The 19041-nt window shown below is 49.3% G+C and overlaps 2 protein-coding genes across 2 annotated transcripts in view; one reads left to right on the top strand and one right to left on the bottom strand.

Moving 5' to 3' along the window:
• On the top strand, positions 1–4903 carry HES3 (hes family bHLH transcription factor 3). The gene is made up of 4 exons (XM_028740473.2): positions 1–188; positions 1177–1272; positions 2070–2154; positions 3341–4903. Exons 1-4 carry the CDS (start codon positions 57–59, stop codon positions 3745–3747), a joined length of 720 nt encoding a protein of 239 aa, XP_028596306.2. The 5' UTR covers positions 1–56; the 3' UTR covers positions 3748–4903.
• A 4027-nt stretch (positions 4904–8930) lies between these two features.
• GPR153 (G protein-coupled receptor 153) overlaps positions 8931–19041 on the bottom strand; it is a 34691-nt gene continuing 24580 nt past the window's right edge. Inside the window, exons 4-6 of the mRNA XM_028740474.2 lie at positions 17830–18019; positions 16727–16911; positions 8931–15457 (exon numbers count right to left, since the gene is read on the bottom strand). Of these exons, the coding sequence (XP_028596307.2) occupies positions 14630–15457; positions 16727–16911; positions 17830–18019 (1203 nt within the window). The 3' untranslated portion in view covers positions 8931–14629. The remainder of the gene's footprint in view (positions 15458–16726; positions 16912–17829; positions 18020–19041) is intronic.

Below are 19041 nucleotides of genomic sequence, written 5' to 3'. Positions count from 1 at the left end.
TCTCCTCCACCCTCCACCACTTCCCTCCCCTTTGCGGGGGAGGTTCCCCAGCCTGAATGGACCCATTGAAATGGAAAAACGACTCCGGAGATAAAATGCCACCTCCTTGGTGCAGGGAGGGCAGAGGATGCAGGATGGGTACGGACCACAGACTGCAAGAGAGGAGGGCGCTCAATTCCTTCCGCAAGGTTGGTGGGTCTGATGCTACAGATGGGAGCAAAAGGACAGGGGGCAGCCTACCTGCCCTCCCTCCCCAGGGTGGAAACAGAAAAGGGTCCCTTTGCCATGTGTTTTTGCCCAGGGGTTAATGTGTTCCCAAGATCAGCATGGCACCTGTTTCCAATGCCAGGAATAGTTGGAGATTCCCCTGAGCTTATATAGGGAGAAACTGCAAAAAGCCAGTAGTCAATATCTAGACAAAAAAAGATTGCTCTGACCTGAAAGCTCTTCCCCACCCACCCACAATCTACAGGTGTCTGGCAACTCTCTGTAGGCAGTAGGGGCACCAGCAAAAAATATGGGGGGGCACAGAAGGGGAAAAGTTTATTTCTATGTGGGCAAGTTGTGTTGTGCCCCACATAATAACATCTCTGAAAGATAATTAACAGTCTCTGTTAATGGCAGAAGTCCAGCCACAGGAGGCAGACAAGTGGTGAGAGTGAGATTCTTTGTGGGGGGTGCTTGCCCCTCTGCCCCCCCCCCGGCACCACCTATGTCTTTATTCTGTGGTGGAAAGAATGCACTCTGTGTGCACTCAGGAGTCTCTTCATCTCTTCTCGCTTCAGAAGTTGTATACCTTTTTTAAAAAATGGCATTTGAGACAAAAAAAATTGTAGTAAGCAACGAATGAATATGTAATAATATGGTATTATGTGATATAATGTGGTTTAAGTTCCAGAGTTAAGCCTGGCTGATACCTGAAAGGCAGTGCGGTGTAATGGTCAGAGTGTTGGACTTCTAAGTGTTCTAATTTCCTCCGCTTCCATTAAGCTTGGGAATCAGTCCCTGCCTCTCAGCCTAACCTACCTCACAGGGTGGTTGTTGTCGTTGGGATTAAATTAGGAGGGGGAGAACTGTGCATGCCACCTTGAGCTCCTTGGAGGGGGGGAAGTGGGACTGAAATGTAATAAATAAAATAAACAAATAAATAGATCCCCCCCGTGTGCATTTTCTCAGGTCTCCAAACCCCTCATGGAGAAGAGGAGACGAGCTCGCATCAACCTCTCCCTAGAGCAACTCAAAGCTCTGCTGGAAAAGAACTACTCCCATCAGGTGAGGCTCCCACTTCCCTTGCATTTCCAGGAGAGAGGGAGAGTCAGGGAGCCAGTTTATCTCCATGGAAGCGGGTTACATTTTACTTTGAAAATGACAGAGGCAGGAGCACAAAGGACCCCCTTCTCCTCTTCACCCTCTCCGTCTTTTTACCTTTTTCATCACACCAGTGTTGGAAGAACGGAGCAGCTCAGTGGTGGAGCACTTGCTTGGCATGCAGAAGGTCCTAGTTTTAATCCCCAGTGGTAGGACTGGGGATGTCTCCTGCCTGAAACCCTGGAGAGCCACTGCTAGTCAGTGAGGACAATAACACACTAGATGCATCAATAGTCTGGCTTAGTATAGGGCGGATTCTGATGTTCGTAAGTGCAGGATGGGGTGGGGGTGGGGGTCGGCAGAAGGGAGGCGCTTGGTACATCAGGGGACAGGTGGTGAGACTCCAGTACCCTTGCTTTAGAACCAGCAACGTTGAAATAGGGGCCCATCTCATCCCCCTGTAGTGTTGTGTTCCAGACCAAAACCTAGATTCAAAGCCCCACTCAGCCATGGAAAATCTGCTTGGGTGACCTTGGGGGCTAGCCACTGGCTCTCAGTTTAACCCACCTCGCAAGGCTGCTGTGGGGATTAAATGAGTGGACATGGGATAGAAATGCAATAAATAAGTTACTTCCATCCTTCGACCCAGCTGAGAGAGAAGCCAACAGAGTTATGGGGGGAAGTCATTCACTAAGGGCAGGACAGGAAGAAATGTCCCCAGTAACCCCTTGGCTTTCTTTGGTTTGGTGGGGAAATTGCAGATCCGGAAACGCAAGCTGGAGAAGGCAGACATCCTGGAGCTGAGCGTAAAGTACATGAAGAGCCTACAGCCCTTGGCCCACCAAGGTAAGCCACCCAAATGGAACCATGGAACCCAATTAAGGAAGCATTGGTAGATTAACATTTTAGCTGATTGACATAGGGGAAAGCAACACCTCAAAAAAGATTGATTGCTTCAGCTATAATGCTACACACACTTGGGTCTAAGCCCCCTTGAGCTCAATGGAGCCTACTCCTAAGTAGACATGCACAGGGTTGCACTGTCCCTTGGGTTTCTAGAATGATGTATCAAAGAAGCCATAGTTTCAGAAGAGGCATTCTCTTTCTGCCCACACAGAGGCAGAGATGCCGCTTGCTGTTCACAGTTAGTAGCCATATTTTTTAAAATAAATAAAAAAAGTTGGGTTTTTTTGTTTTTAAAAGTCTGCTGACTGATCATTCAAGGACACATTTTCATTAAAACAAAACAAAACGTACTGCAGTTGATTAACCGACTAATTGACCAAACACTACAAGTGCTAGCAAATTGTAACTGATCATCAGACCATCACAGTTCTGAGCAAAAATAAAAAAGGAAGATCAGCTGGAGTCCTAGCAGAGTGTTTTTACACAATCGACTCTTGCAGGACACAAATTAATAGTGACCAGGTGGCTCCCCAGTTGTTATTGGGGTACAACTCCCATCATTCTTGGCTGTTAGCCTGAGGCTACTGGGAGTTGAAGTCCAGAGACGTCTGAAGGGCCCCAGGTGAACCTTCACTGCCTCTGACAAGAGCAGCTTCTGATAATTAACCTCTAGTGGTTCCGAAAGTGGGCAAGAACACTCTCTATGGGACAGTGGGATTAACTGGGGGGCAGGGGCAAGGGAGTGGGGTGGCAGCACTGGAAATGTAAAATACTACCAGACTTTGGAAAGCTGGATCTAGCTAATTAATTTTGTTGAATTAGCGAAACCAATTAGTTTTAATTTGATTTTGAATCAATGCACAATTAATTGCTCCTGTTCTGAATTTTATTCTTCCTCAGTGGGTCGTGCAAACAGATATTCTGAATAATGCTTTGTATAGAGTAGGGGACAATGCGGGTGAGTTTATGGAACCAAGAGGACGGTAGCCTGAAAAAGTTTGCGAGCCACTGGCTTAAGCCTTAAAGAGTGGTCATCTCCCCTATCTTGACTCCTGGAGCGCGAGTGGGACTGGGAGCGTAAGCGGCTCAGTCTCCATCCGACTTCCCGACTTCTTTCCTCCTCCAGGGGTGCCGCTGACCAAGAGCGCCGATTACCAGGCCGGTTTTCGGAGTTGCCTGCAAGGAGTGCGCCAGTTCCTGCTGCGCTCCGAAGCGGCCAGCGAAGCTTCCTGCTCCTCTTCCTTCCAGCTCCTGCACCAGCTCGCCCGAGTTCTGCCCATGGCCGCTGCCGGAGGCGTCTTCAGCACCACGGACAGCGACCCGCAGGCGGCGCCCCCCAAAGCCCGGCTGGCCGCGCTGGGCAGCCCTGGGGGGCCGACGACGACGACTCTCAGGAAAGCGAGGCCGCTGAAGAGCCGAGGGTGCGAGGCCTCCTTCCCCGCGGTGGGAGGCCGCAACCAGGCGGGGAGCGATCGGGGCCAGAGCGGGCAGGCGCTTCCTGAGCGGAGCCAAGAGCTGTGGCGGCCTTGGTAAGAAACCGGTGCGCCCTGGCCGTGCGCTCTCGCCGTGCGCTCTGGTGCTGCGTCTCCATTTCGGCCTCCGCCTGCGCGCTAGGTTGGGACTTGCCATGCTATGTACATTTACATGAGAGTAAACCCCACTGATCTCCATGGCGCTTGCTCCCGAGGAAACACGCATGGGCTCCGTGTGTGGCACTCGTCCTAGAACGCTGTAGAGGCACTACGGTTTGCTTGAGGGGCTGGGAGGGGGCCTTTGAAGACTGGCGGAGAGACTATTTCTCGAGTTCCATGAACGCTGTGGACCCACAAGGGATACTTTGCTCTTCCTTAAAATGCGTAAGCTGGGTGGTTCCGATCCAGACCTCAAAGGCCCAGAGTCCGGGTTCCAACTGAACCAAGCGTTTAGTTTCAACGAAGACCTGGTTCTGTCTGAACTGAGCCCCCATTCTGTGTTGGGCACCGGATTCTGACGCTTTAAAAATCCTTCCTAGCCCCGTGCCCCTATTTTGTATTAAAATTGGGCGGGGAGGCAACGCAAGAAAAACAAAACGTGTCAGAAAAAAACGTTTTCACCAGGGACAGGCAGGCAGTAGAAGAGAGGAGGCTTCACCTGTTGGATTCCTGCCCATTGCAAAGCTGTTAAAGGCACATAGCCCCCTACATTGGGAGTAGGAGTTAATATGACAACCCCGTTTTCAAATTTTTTTTTGGGGGGGGAGTCAGGAAAATTGGGAGGGATGAACAGGGCAGTATGAAATTGCCAGTTGTGGAGGGGAGTTGTGGGGGGGGGGAATTAAATGATCCTTGGGGTCCCATCCAACTCTACCATTCTATTATTCTTATGCCCTAAGCAGCCACAGGATTCAGCAAGGGACACTTTTACATGAAAGCAGCATTGCTGCCAGATAAGGGCTCGTTGGAGCTAGTTGTTTTTTTTTAATAAAAAAGGTGGCAACCTTTGCACAGGATCAGGCCCACTTCCTTTTCTGTAGTTCTGTGCATTTCCCCTCAGAGGAAGGAAAATGTAGCTTTTACGACGTTGACTTTTCTATCTATAACTCCTGTTTCTTTTTTAAACGGTTTCTTAATAAAACTAGTGTACAGTTACTTTAAAACAATGTAATAACTTTAATAATAAAAATAAAAATAAAACATTGCCTTACCCCAAACTTGGTGTGGGTCTCCTCTTTTCCACAATTCAGAAGGCTAGAATCAGCTACTGGTGCATCCCTCAACTTCTGCCCTAGGTTACTGCTTGAACCCTGCCACCTGTGTGATGTAGTGACAGCCCCCAACTTGGGTGGTTTTCAATGGAGGACCAGGCTATCATTTGCCCCTAGCTCCCATGTCAGAGGCAGCTTCCCAGATATGAGTTGCTGGGGAGTCAGCTCCTGTTACGCTCAAGTCATGCTTATGGACCTTCTTGGCCACTGTGAAAACAGGATGCTGGACTAGATGGGCATGATCCATCAAGGCTCTGCGAAGCCAGCCCCCAGAGAGGAGGGCACTTGTTGCAACTCTGCATGAGTCACCATTCTAGGGTTTTCTTCTTTGCACTTTCTAAAGCTAATATGTGATTTCTAGCTGCTTCTCAGCCCGTGGCCAGTGCCTATAAAATGTCTGGCTCTGTTGATCTGTTGTCTAACTTCATCTGCTGGGTATTTTAAAAATACAGGATGGGCGCATAGACACCACCTTATACCGTAAACCAACTGACTGACAAACATATCTACATGCCTCTAGCTACCATCCCAAACATACCAAACAGTCCATTGTATATAGCCAGGCACTACGTTACAGCCATATCTGTTCCAATTCTACAGACAGAGACTCTCACCTAAGAGATCTACAGCAAACCTTTTTAGAACTAAAATACCCAGCAGATGAAGTTAGACAACAGATCAACAGAGCCAGACTGATACCCAGAGAGAACTTGCTGCAAGACAGACCCAAAAAAGAAAATAACAGAACACATACAGCTCCCAAGTTAAAACAGTACAACGCATCATCAGAGATCTACAACCTCTCCTGGACAATGACAGTTCTCTTTCTCAAGCTCTGGGAGGAAGACCTTTCATTGCCTACAGACAGCCACCCAATCTTAAACAACTCCTAACCCACAATAATACTACAACCAGACTCAACACGGACACTGGCACCAGAGCCTGCAATAAACCCAGATGCCAACTTTGCTGCCACATACACCCGGACAACACCATTACTGGTCCCAACAACATCACACATACCATCTTGGGACTATTTAATTGCTCATCGTCTAACATTGTGTATGCCATCAAATGCCAACAGTGTCCTTCAGCTCTCTATATTGGACAAACAGGCCAAACCTTACGCCAAAGAATAAACGGACATAAATCTGACATCAAGAATCACAAGACAGAGAAACCAGTAGGAGAACACTTCAATCTCCCAGGACATTCTATACAAGATCTCAAAGTAGCTGTTTTACTACAAAGGAATTTCAGAAATAGACTGGAAAGAGAAGCTGCTGAATTGCAACTCATTACCAAACTTAAAACCATGGAGAGGCCTGGTCTGAACAAAGACATTTGATTCTTATCTCATTATACATGACAAAGCCATTTTTCACCTTCTCACCCCTTGCTTTTTCCTGTAAGACCTATTGCAGTCGTTAAGAGTCGTCAACAGGCTCATCACAGCTATCTGCCAATCACCCATTCCCACCACCCTTCTGAGTAATACCCCTCCCCACCTTCTCACTATATAGAAGGATCTGGCAACTTCTGTTTCAGTGTATCTGAAGAAGTGTGCATGCACACGAAAGCTCATACCAAGAACTAACTTAGTTGGTCTTTAAGGTGCTACTGGAAGGAATTTTTTTTGTTCTTACATTGATGAGAAAGAGAGCAATCCCCAGCCTGCACAATTGTCCCCAATCCTTATTCTAGGGGAAGGAAGAAACCCACCAACAATTGCTGTGGAACGTGTTGAAATGGCCTCATTGAAACGGCCAGGAGTTGGAGTTAATTCCTTGTCTGTCACAGCAGCCTGAATCATGGGAGAATCAAGCTTATTCCTGAGTGCCAAAAATAAAGGAAGAGGAGAAACCTTCCCTTAACGATTTGAAGCTCCCTGTGGGGCTTTTTTTATACGAGGTGCTAATTACGGTTAAGATTGAGGGGGATTTACAAAGGGCACTTGGAGATGGTTGCTGATTAACTGGGTCATTCAGTCGGCACCTGAAGCCATTAAGGTTCATTTGACTCAGAGGGGCTGTTGCATTTCCCATCCTGCTTTCAGAGGCTTCTCTTTGGAGAATCTGGCTGGCTGCTGTGAACAGATGCTGTTGAGCTAATTGGGCCCTTGGCTTGATCTAGTAGCAGGACTCAGACGAGGTCCTTAAGAGCTCATATAGCAGGGGAGGGACTGTATCTTCATGCATAAGAAATAACCTCAAGGGTGTTAGGCTCAGCCAGGAAGTGGGTTGCTTTACCTTTTGGAAGATTCGTGGGCTTCTGTTAAGGTAGGTCCAGTTGTGGCCGACTCTGGGGTTGTGGCACTCATCTCGCTTTATTGGCTGAGGGAGCCGGCGTACAGCTTCCGGGTCATGTGGCCAGCATGACTAAGCCGCTTCTGGCAAACCAGAGCAACGCACAGAAATGCCGTTTACCTTCCCACTGGAGCGGTACCTATTTATCTACTTGCACTTTGACATGCTTTCAAACTGCTAGGTTGGCAGGAGCAGGGACCGAGCAACGGGAGCTTACCCCGTCGCGGGGATTCGAACCGCCGACCTTCTGATCGGCAAGTCCTAGGCTCTGTGGTTTAACCCACAGAGCCACCCACGTCCCTGGGCTTCTGTTAGGCGGGTATTAACACCCTAGCTTTCTATGACTGCTTCAAACCCAAGGAATTTGGGTGGGTGCCTGTGATGCCCTTGCCAACCACTAGGTGGGAGTGATTCCATGCAAAATTCCAGCTGTTTGCCAAACGAGAAGCGTATTAAAAATCAAGGAGCCATTTCCTTCGTTTCCCCAGTCTTAATGCTACTACTAAGCCATGCTTAGCAGCAACGGCTGAAACCCCCCACACACACACACTCTTGTCTCCTTCCGTTCTGCTACTGGGAACCAGATTTCACTACCCTGTGGAAAGGATAGATGACCAGAGACTGGGAAATGTGTTATTTTACACCAGATGGGGTTGGACTCCAAGCTCCAAGAAGCCCCAGCGTAGCCTTGGTGAGGGATGATGTGAGTTGCAGCCAGCAACATCTGGAGAGCCACAGGCTCCCCACCTTTGATGAAGATGTTTAAACAGCATGAGGGAGCCTCGAGGGACATCCATAGGTTAATGGGTCAATGCATTGGACAACAGTCCACTGGGCCACTTAGGAAAGACCAGAACTAGCACCAAGCTTCAGGTAGGTAGCCGTGTTGGTCTGACGCAGTCGAGATATATAGATAGATAGATAGATAGATAGATAGATAGATAGATAATGTCCAGTAGCACCTTAGAGACCTTAGCAGCAAGCTGTGCTCCTCATCCTAATCCTGGTCATATTTGGGTAAGGTGAGCCTGAAAAATCTCGTCAAGAAAAGGAAAGGAAATTACAGGAGGGGAGAGTGCTCTCGTGCTTAAATCCTGCCTGCTGCTTTCCCTCAGGCATCTGGTCTGCCACTGTGAGAACAGGGTGCTGGAATAGATGGGCAATTGGCCTGATCCTGCAGGCTGCCTTTGTGCTTATCAAGCTTTTGTCTTACTGCCAGAATGACTCAATGAAAATCAGGTCCAAGAAAAAGAAAACATCCAATTCTAAAAAAAAAAAAAGAGGGGATACTTTCCATTGGTAAATTCAGACAAGCAGGCATTTTTACATACTGTATTTGCCAGAATATCCAACTGGAGAGAAAATCATCATGCCAATCAGTGTAGATGATACTAAGCAAAGATGGACCAATGGCCTGACTCGGTAAAATGCACTTCCTATGTATTTCTGTGTGTTCCTTTTTTGGACTACAACTCCCATGAGCCCCAGCCATTTTGGACTACAACTTCATGCTCGCTGAAGTTGATGGGAGTTGTAGTCCAAAACATCTGGAAGGCACCAGGTTGGATTACATAGGCTTGCCCTTGGGTGGGTTTGTTTTTTGTTTTTGTTTTTTGGTAACTAAAAAGGAGGCCAATGAGGTTTAGAGACAAAGAAAATAACAGACGGGTTTTTGTTTTCGTTTTTAATTTGGTCTTTAAGAGAAAGGAACCCTCAAAGTGGTTGGAAAAAAAGAGCAAACTACAAACAGTTTGGAAAAACCGATGAATAAAACTTTTTTTTTTTTAATCTGGTTTCGAGACAAATCCAGACACAAATCAGAAAGTTTGTCTTTGCACAGAGTGGAACGTCACCAAGAGAAAGGGACAGGACACAAAACAGAAATGGAGTCCTTTTCTGAGCTGGCCGAGAGAAGCCTCAGCGCTGGAATAAACACTCCCCACCCCAATCCCGTGGTCTTCTAGCAGTAGAAAGGTATTGCCTGGCTAGGCCTATGAATTTCAGCCTCCGGCATAGTATTCTTTATAGCCAAGGTGGTGAGTTTTTTCTTTAAAAAAGTATTATTTCCCAAAAGGTCAGTAAAAACATGGGATCTGGTTTCTGAGATACGGTGACCCTCCCAACGGGTTTGGAAAAGTATTGCCTTGTGACACTACAAAGAGTTAAAAAGATACAGTACAACAAAAGGGTTAAGCATCTCATCTTGCTCACCCCACCTCTTACCTGACTGCTTTCTGCAAAAAAGAAATCCAATATAGGCTCATCAACGGGACTATCGATGTTCGTCAGATATTAATTACCAGCATCGTTATTGTCAAACCCTTAAAAGGCACAACATCCATAATATATTTGTGGGGAGGTGGAATATCAAGTGGTTGGAATAATAATAATAATAATGAAAAAACAGTGCCCCAGACGTCTGTTGGTCACGCCACTGCGACCAAGAAGTCTGTTGGTCACACCACAGAGAGCCATGGCTGTTTTCCTGGCACAACATCTTTTTCCCTGTGGGGGGGAAGGAGGGAGGCAGTCTTGTTCCAAAGGTGCAACCTCTACAGTTAGCCTTCAAATAATTACTGCTCCCTACGACTTTGGACATTCAATGGCGGACGCAGCGAAAGAGCCCCTTTCTGGAAACCACAGCCCAAACTGACTGATCTCCTCTCAGCAACTGGCATCCTTCTCCCCCTTGCAAACCCACAATGCGGGGCGGGGGGGGGGGGGCGGGACCCCATCCTGTGGCCTGTGCGAGAACAAACTACACTTGAGATGAAGTGAGGGATCATCACAATTCCTCTGAGCTACCCTTTTCGACACAGGCGCTGCTGCTGCACCGGTTCAGACGCGAGTTAGCATCTGTAAGCATGAGCACTAGAAGCATGCTTTTTCGGCGCTGCTGTTGTTTTTCAGTAAAAGGAAGAAAAGCCATGGGGAAGGATGTGCACTGAGCACTTCTGCGCCCTAGAACCTGCCTTTTGAGATGCTCTGCCCTGATGATGAAGAAGAAGAGTTTGGATTTGATATCCCGCTTTATACCTGAAGAAGTCTCAAAGAGACTCAAAGAGGCTAACAATCTCCTTTCCCTTCCTCCCCCACAACAAACACTCTGTGAGGTGAGTGAGGCTGAGAGACTTCAGAGCAGTGTGACTAGCCCAAGGTCACCCAGCAGCTGCATGTGGAGGAGCAGGGAATCGAACCCAGATTACGAGTCCACCACTCTTAACCACTGCACCACACTGGCCTCCCTCTGTGGATTTCATAGTGATGGGGTGAGGGGAATAAATCTGCTACAATGATTAAAACAGTACAAGTTTCAAAGTGCAACCAATCCCACCCAGCCCCACCCCAAGATGTTTTTGAACCCTCCACATCCCCCACACCACAAATACAGGCATGCATAACAACCCCTTCCTTGACCTATGAGGAAAATGCTCATCCTCCCAAAGGCCCCATATTTATTCTTAAAGCGCTGGGGAATAAATTACGAATGATGCCAATCTACATTTTGGAAAGCTGTCTCCAGATTTGGCACCCAAGACAGGTGACCATCCTAAAACAGATTGGGGTAGGGGGTGGGGTGGGGGGGCACTTGAACCAATGCATCAACTCTCCACTGCAGATTGTTTTCTTTTTCAAGTTGTGGACCATATGATGGCAAACAGGCAAGCCATTGTTTGTTCCTGTATCTCTCAAACATTTGTATATGTACAGTGGTACCTCTGGTTACGTACTTAATTCATTCCGGAGTTCCGTTCTTAACCTGAAACTGTTCTTGACCTGAAGCACCACTTTAGCTAATGGTGCCTCCTGCTGCCGCTGCACGATTTCTGTTCTCATCCTGAAGCAAAGTTCTTAACCTGAGGTACTATTTCTGGGTTAGCGGAATCTGTAACCTGAAGCGTATGTAACCTGAAGCATATCTAAGCAGAGGTACCACTGTAATAGCAATTGCATTGCTACTCCCACCCCCAAGACCAATGCAGTACCGTAATTCTTTTCAGGGATTGTGACCCAAAGGATGCAAATTTGCATTTTGTGTCTTATGTTTAACTTCAATTTCGTCGCATTGTGTTTCTTTATTTCTCCACTCCTTGTATGTTATTGAAGTGTATGTCCTTTCTTAAATAATCCAAAATCCAAAAGGGAAAAATAAGGAACACCCAACAGGTTTCAGTGAGATGAGAATGTTCCTCCACAGCACAGGATTATAGCTCTGTTATCAAGGCAGCATCTGCCTCGGATGTGGGGGGACGCTCAAATAAATTATCAATTTCCGGCACCCTAAAGTGGTACAGCCTGCTCTCCACCTCTGGACTCTATCATCTCATTCTGCTCTGCTTGCAGAAGGTCCCAGGTCCAATCCTGACAGCATCTCCAAGTGGGGTGCAGAGAATGTCCCCTATGCCTGAAACCCTGGAAGAACCATTGTTGCCACTCAGGGTGGACAATATACTGAGCGAGATGAACCAGTTTGGTCTCAGTGCAAAGCAGTGTCCTAGGTGTAGATCTGCCCAGCGAAGGGATGAAAACAGCCATGGACAATGTGGGTTGATTTCAAAAGCTGTGTGCAAATAGGTTTTGAAGAGGAAGGAAAAGGGGCACCTCATATTTCTGCCTGCTCTTCAGCAGCTAAAAGGCACAGATCCCCCATTTCTGCTGCTCCAGGGAGTAGGGCCCGCACCATGGGATAATAATAATAATAATAATAATAATAATAATAATAATACCCCGCCAATCTGGCTGGGTTTCCCCAGCCACTCTGGGCGGCTCCCAAACAGATTATTATTAACAATAATAATAATAAAGCGATAAAACTTCAAACATTAAAAGCTTCCCTAAGCAGGGCTGCCCTCAGATGTCTTCTAAAAGTCAGATAGTTGTTTATTTCCTTGACATCTGATGGGAGGGCGTTCCACAGGGCGGGCGCCACCACCGAGAAGGCCCTCTGCCTGGTTCCCTGTAGCTTCACTTTTCACAGTGAGGAAACCAGCAGAAGGCCCTCGGAGCGGGACCTCAGTGTCTGGGCTGAACGATGGGTTGGAGATGAGAAAGGAGATTCTGATGAAGAACATTCTGACGGCAAGAGCTGTTTGACAGCAGAATGGACAACCTCAGAAGGTGGTGGACTCTCCTTCCTTGGAGGTTTCAAAGCAGAGGTTGGATGGCCACCTGTCATGGATTCTCTAGCTGCGGTTCCTGCACCGCACTAGATTGGACTTGAAACGGTGGCATATCCAGCCATTAGCTGAACGTAAACAAGCACCGAATCTGGTTCTATCTTAGCTCAAGGAAGCTTCTCGTGACTCCACTGGGAGAACCTCCTGCCCCAGAGGGAGGAGACTGTTTGACTGAAGACAATGCACCTGAAAGCAAAAATGTTGAGGACTCTACAAATACTAACTCCCTCCCTCCCCTCCCTTCTCCACTTGCCCTCATTCCTTTCCCAGGCATCTATTTCCCTAAAGCAAACCTTTTCGTCTCCCCTGCTACCAAGACAACATCACACACACAGTCGTGCACGCAAGACGGAACTCAAGCAGGAAACTTTGTGCTGACCCTAATGGTCCTAACATTAACTTGCCCCATGCTTAACTGGAAAAGTGACAGTGGCCAGGGGTTCAAAGCAGCCTGAAAGAGAGGCCCAGTCTCCCCACCCTGCCATCACGTAATGTGCTTTCAAATAAATAACTGGGAGTGAACTCTTTATTTTTGCTGCTGGGGCCAGATGAACTTCCACTTCCCACCAGCTCATTTTCAAAGAGCAGCATGGGGCTGTTTACAAAGGGGCTTTCAAACAGCCCTGTGCTGTGCTTTGAAGTCCCAACAACCAACTGGGCCTTCAAAGCACAGTGGCATAGTGATGTCAGGTGATTGGCAGGTGGGCAGCCACTCCCACCAGTCAAATTTGGCCCACCTGGGATGGGGAGATAAGGATCCAGCCCAAGGGCTAGAAAAGATTCCTTCCCCGCCAGTACCAAAGACATGCCACCCACCCTACATACAGAAAAACCAGAAAGGTGACGATCCCCTCCCATCATTTTCCAACCCAGCAGGCTGAAAACAGTAGCCCCAGGTGCAACACTACAATTTGAATGACGCATGCAGGTGGTGCTCCAGGCCACACAGCAGGGGCGCTGCAGCGATGCCCTGATTTTGTGTTTTTAAAAAATATCACTAGATGTTCCTGGGGCTCAGGAGAGAACAGGAGGATGGGTTGCAGCTTTGGCCCTTAACACTGTGCCTGTCGTGCTTTTTCTCCCCTGGAGAAACGCCCATTGCAGGGGGTTAGATTAGATGACCCTAGAATCATAAAGCACAGTTTCTACCTGCAATCTGCTGCTTCAGATCAGACCAGAGGCAGCAAATCAACCCATGGTGTGGGTGGCAGGGCTTTGGCACTGGAAAGGTGGTGGTGGCGGTGGTGAAATCTCCATCCTGTGGGCCAAATGTGTGTGTCAGAAGCTGCTGCCTTGAGTCCCAGGAACAGAGGGGAGAAAGCCCCAAATGCCAACATAGACTAAACCCTTATTCCAGCCTAATATTGTTGGACTCCAAGTCCCAGCAGCCAGTTTAACCAACAGTTTCTTCTCTCTCCTTGCCCATCAGCTGCCAGGCTAGATTCCACAGGGACCTCATCCTGCAACACCCTACGGTTCAGGGGATGGAGCATATCAGCACCGAGCTTTGCACCTGCCTCAAACCCTTTGCTTGTGCAGTGATATCATGGACAAATGGAACACAAACACACAGCTCTTGTCCCGCAAACCAGGACTGATGGAGGAAAGGGGAACACAGACTGCTTTGCCACCTTGCCAAAATCCTCCTCCGAGAAATTCGGTGACCCCCCCACCCCCACCCTTTTGCAAGCCCGTAGCTTTCGTCAACAGCCTCATCCAGGGGACGCATCGCGGGGTCATTTGATACAGAAAACTCATGCACAACTTTACATTGTCTTAGAAAGTACCAGGTGCGGGACACGGGATTATTAAAAAAATGGAAAATTCCTGATCGGGCCCAGCTAGTGGCTGCAGCTGGAAGTAAGGAAGGAAGAAGGAAAGGGGAAAGTGCACCCCACCGCCCTTCTGCTGGCGAGGTCTGGTTCAGCCAAGAGGGACATGGGTCTCCAAGCTGCTCCGCTGCAGCTCCCGAGTCCTCAAATCATCCTGTCCGCCCTCCTCCTTCTCCTCCATCCTCCTGCTTTTTTGCAAAACACGCAAGAGAGGCTGGAGTTTTGGTTTCTTTGGTGCTGTGCCCAGTCCTCTTTAAATAAACAACAAAAGCCTGGACCACGAAGAGGAGAAGACTTTTCCCGAGAGAAAGAGAAAACTGAACGGGACCCGCCAGTGGATTCTGGTGCTTTATGCTTCTAGGAGCTTGAACCCATGGAATCCGAGTGGTACGTGGCATACCCGGAGGAGGCTGAGGGCGTGCTCAGGAAGCTGCTGGTACTGCCCTTGCTTCCGCCCTTCCGGAGCTCCTCCTGGCCCCCCCAGGAGGGGCTGAGGCCTGTCCGGAAGCCCTCTGGCTCGGAGCAGCAGCTGCTGGCTGGGCGTTCCTCAGGAGCTTCGTATAGCTGGATGCGGATCTGCTCCAGGCACGGGGAGCCGGCGCTGCCTTTAGGGAAGAAGTTCTTGGTATCCTCCTGGGCCAGGAAAGGGCCTGGGACCATCAGGGAGCACCCCCGGCCTTGGGCCGAGAGGCGCCGCAAGCCCTGAGGTTCCCGCTCAAAATTGGTCAAGGGGAAGTTGGCAAGGTTGGCCGAGCAATGGCGGAACGTGTCCGGGATGAGGGAGACGGATGCAGAGCGCAGAGGGCCCTTCCTGGGGCTGGGCAGGGGGCTGGTGTCGATGAAGTTCACCCCTTCCTCCTTGCTGAAGCACTTGTAGCCTCCAGGCCCCCCGCCACTGCCGCCGCCGCCGCCCTTGTAGTAGTCTTCCGGAGGGAAGGGCCTGAGGGACAAGGTGCTCTCGGCGGACTTCCGGCGCCTGCGGTGTGGGTGCTGCCCTTCCTCTTGATAGGACAGGAGGCTGCTACTGCTCCTCCGGCGCTCGTAGCCGTGCCCCCGCGGGAGGAGGAGCTGGGCCAGGCTGGCGGCCATGTCCCCACTGGCCCCCCAGTGCTGGAGGTAGGCCGAGATCTGGCTGGTCGTCCAAATGTCCGTTTCGTCGTGGGAGAAGCGCCGGGTGGGGGGGACCTGCGGGAGGAGGAATGGAGAAGCTTCAGAGTGATTGCCGCCTCTGCACTGGGTTCAAGGGCTCTCAAAGGCCACATTCACACTGTACCATTGAAGCACTGTGATACCACTTAGAACAGTCATGGCTTCTCCCAAGGAATTCTGGGAAGGGGACGGAGAGTTGTTTGTAGGCCCCTATTCTCCTCACAGAGCTACAACTCCTTGTGAAGAGCGATTGGTTGTTTCACAACTCTGGGAATTGTAGTTCTGTGAGAGGAATGGAAGGGGCCTCCTAACAGCTCTCAGCACCTTTTACAAACTACCCTTCCCAGAATTCTTCTGGGGAAGCCATGACTGTTTAAAGTGGTATCATAGAGCTTTATATGGAAGGTGTGAATGTGGTCCTGGAGCACCCACAGGTTAGCCACCCCTGTTCCACAATTTCTCTGGCAGGTGCCTTAGAAAGGGTTCTTGGAGCTGTGCAAGACAACACATTTGAACCATTATTCCGCTTTAAACAGTCATGTCCTCCCCCCAGAGAATTCTGGGAACTGTACATCTCTCAGTCGGTAGAGCATGAGACTTGTGGGTTCGAGCCCCACATTGGGCAAAAGATTCCTGCATTGCTGGGGTTGGACTAGATGACCCTTGTGGTCCCTTCTCTGAAGTAGGTGAATGGAACTTAACTCCAGGACCGAGCAGTCTCAATCCATGATAAGTAAGCTGCAACGTAACACCTCTAATGTTTCTGAGCTTCTTTTCACACCATCCACAGTTGACAGGACTCGGCAGATGGGAACTGGGACTTAGAGATGTACGCATGGTTTTTTAAGACAGCTGAAAGCGAAAAGCAGCCAGAGGGGAGGAATGGGCCTTGTGTGGGGTGGAAGGAGGGGCAGAGCAGCACCATCACTGCTAAAGAACACAGAAGTGCCATTACATTAGCTGTGATCCCTGCATTACAGCGGGTTGGACTACATGACCTTTGGGGTGTCCCTCCCAACTTGACAATTATATGATTACCTTTTCCCCATTCTCCTCCCTGGTAGGTGGTAGAAAGCAGTTACACTTTTCACTTCTCCTGTTCACTGGGATGCAACACAAACCCTCTGCAGCTCAGTGGTTAGAGCACCTGCTTCCCATTCAGAAGGACCCAGTAAAGCTGGAAAAGATTCCCTGTCTGAAAACCCAGAGACCTGCTGCCACTCAGTTGAGGTGTTACTAATCTAGGTGGGCGAGTGATCTGACTCAGTATTTTAAGGCAGATACCTGTACCCCCCCCCCACTTACCTGCAGATACTGCATCTTGTCCTCTGAGGGAGGCTTTGTAGGGTAGGCTTGGGGGATGCCCCTCTCCAGGGCCGAGAGGTCGTATTTGGCAATGTGGTCCAAGGTCAGGGCGTCCCCAGCAAAGTTGTAATCGTAGGGCCGCTCGTACATCAGGTCTGTATGGATCACCCCGTCCAGGCTGTTTTCTGCAGTCCCAGAGGAAGCAAAGCTGCATTAAAAAGGGTGGGGTGGGGTCCACTGCTAAGAACTTTGGGCGAAGGGGTCGGGGCCACAGCCATGAAGGACCCACTCCTCCAAGATGTCAAAGCCCACCTCTCTAATTTCTTTTTTTTTTTTGAGGGGGAGGGGGTTTCCTTTGTGGGGGGGAAGTAAGCAGCAAGTTTCTCCTCTTTCACATTGTGTGGCAGGACTTTGGAACTCCCTGCCTAATGATATCAGGCAGTCTCCTTCGCCAGACTCTTTCCGGAACCTGCTAAAAACAAGCCTGTCCAGTTATATAGGATGTTGGCATGCACTCCGATCCATTCTTTTATTGCCAATTTTCATTCTTTTCTGAATGTTTTAAGTAGCTGCTGCCTTTTTTAAATGGTTCTCACTGCTAATTCTTATTGCTTTCTTCCTTTTCGCAAACCGCTCTGAGGTCTTGGTTTTTACACCCAAGTGAAATATATAAATTCCACAAACATGTTATGGAGAATACATGGAAGGGAAGGTAGAGTCAGCATTCCACCTGAATGCTCACTACGATATTAGCAGATAGACTATGCTGGAGGGCAGGGATGAATGCGGACAGATATAACCGCACTGCAGGGAGTTGGATTAACTCACCCTTTGGGTCCCTTCCGATTCTACAGTTCACTTGGGCTAGGAGGGGCACATGGAATGCATTTGCTGGCTGCCTTGGGTTTCTTCCTGGTCTTGTCCATCATTTCCTACTGCTCCCAAACATCAGCCTTGCAACTGAAGAGGACTGAGGTTCAGCCAAGATGCTGTCCTCCGTTCACGTAGGAAAGACACAATGCCCAGGACTGGACTGGACTGCCCAAACACCCTACCTCCAGAATTTGGAGGACTCCCCCCGCAAAAAAACAATTACCACTCACCTTCCCCCACATCGTCATTGGACATGACGGCCACACACTTCTCCCAGATGGACCTGATGTCAGCTCGGTAGCGGTCACAAGCCCAGAGGAAAAGCGGGAGCAGGAGGGACTGGACGACCGAGCACCAGAGGACGCAGAGGATCATCCAGTTGTAGGCCACGTCCGACTTCAAGCTGGCAAAGCTCACCACCTGCAGGACAAGGCACCAGGGACATCGGTAGGGGCTCCTAACAGGCCCTCAAGACTCTCACGGTGGGCAGTGGGCACATTGGCTGGTGGGGTATCTAATGCAGCCGCACTGTGGAAGCTAAGCTGGTCTCAGGCTGGTCAGGGCTTGGATGGGTGCCTGCCTGCCTGGGACCACCACAGACCCGGACTTGAGTTTCACAGAAAATAGGAAGGGTACAAGTATAGTTTTTTGGTTTTTTTTTAAAAAAGTCCTTCATGCAGCACATAGCTGAACTGCAGCACTCACTCCCACAGGAGGCAGTGGTGGTTTTAAGAGAGAATAAGACAAATTCATGGGGGAGTTGATGGCTACTATGTTCTGCCTAAGTTAGATGCAACAATGCTTCTGAAAACCAGCTGCTGGAAACCACTGGAGGGGAGAGGGTGCTCTTGCTGGTTTCCCTTTGGAGCACCTGCAAGAACAGGAAGCTGGACTGGATCAGGCCATTGGCGTGATCCAGCAGGCTCTTCTTATGATCTTAAGCAGAGTGCAAGCTGATGGTGGAGCTCCAGAACAGCTTGCATCTGGTGATGGTTTCAAGAGAAAAGGTGAGAGAAGGCAGTAGATGACTGAGCAGATTGGCAGAGCAACATAAGAAGGTTTCTGCTGGATCAGGCCAACTTGGGAGACCCATCTAGTCCTGTATCCTGTTCTCAGTGTGGCCAACCAGATGCCTGTGTAAAACCAGCAAGCAGGACCCAAGCCCAAGGGCAGCATTTTCTCCTCCTGTGGTTTCCAGCAGCTGGTGTTCAGGAGCATGACTGCTTCTGACTGTGGAGGCAAAGCATAGCCCATTATGGCTAGTAGTCATGGATAGCCACCTCTTCCTCCATGAATCTGTCCAATCCTCTTTGAAAGCCATCCAAGTGGGTGGTCAACCCTGTCTCCTGTGGGAGCGAGCTGCATAGCTTAACGAAGAAGGACTTTCTGTCACCTGTCCTGGATCTTGCAGCTTCATCGGATGTTCACAAGTCCCAGTGCCA

This window comes from Podarcis muralis, chromosome 7 (genome assembly GCF_964188315.1).
Source record: "Podarcis muralis chromosome 7, rPodMur119.hap1.1, whole genome shotgun sequence".
Classification (NCBI taxonomy): domain Eukaryota; kingdom Metazoa; phylum Chordata; class Lepidosauria; order Squamata; family Lacertidae; genus Podarcis; species Podarcis muralis.
Note: the sequence above shows the minus strand (reverse complement) of the source record. Positions and strands in the feature narration are given on the sequence as shown.

Excerpts from the sequence above, each read along its gene's own strand:
- HES3 (XM_028740473.2), top strand. The coding sequence starts at position 57 with ATGGACCCATTGAAATGGAAAAACGACTCCGGAGATAAAATGCCACCT. Across the intron at positions 189-1,176 it reads CGCTCAATTCCTTCCGCAAG|GTCTCCAAACCCCTCATGGA; the intron begins GTTGGTGGGTCT and ends GCATTTTCTCAG. Across the intron at positions 2,155-3,340 it reads ACAGCCCTTGGCCCACCAAG|GGGTGCCGCTGACCAAGAGC; the intron begins GTAAGCCACCCA and ends TTCCTCCTCCAG.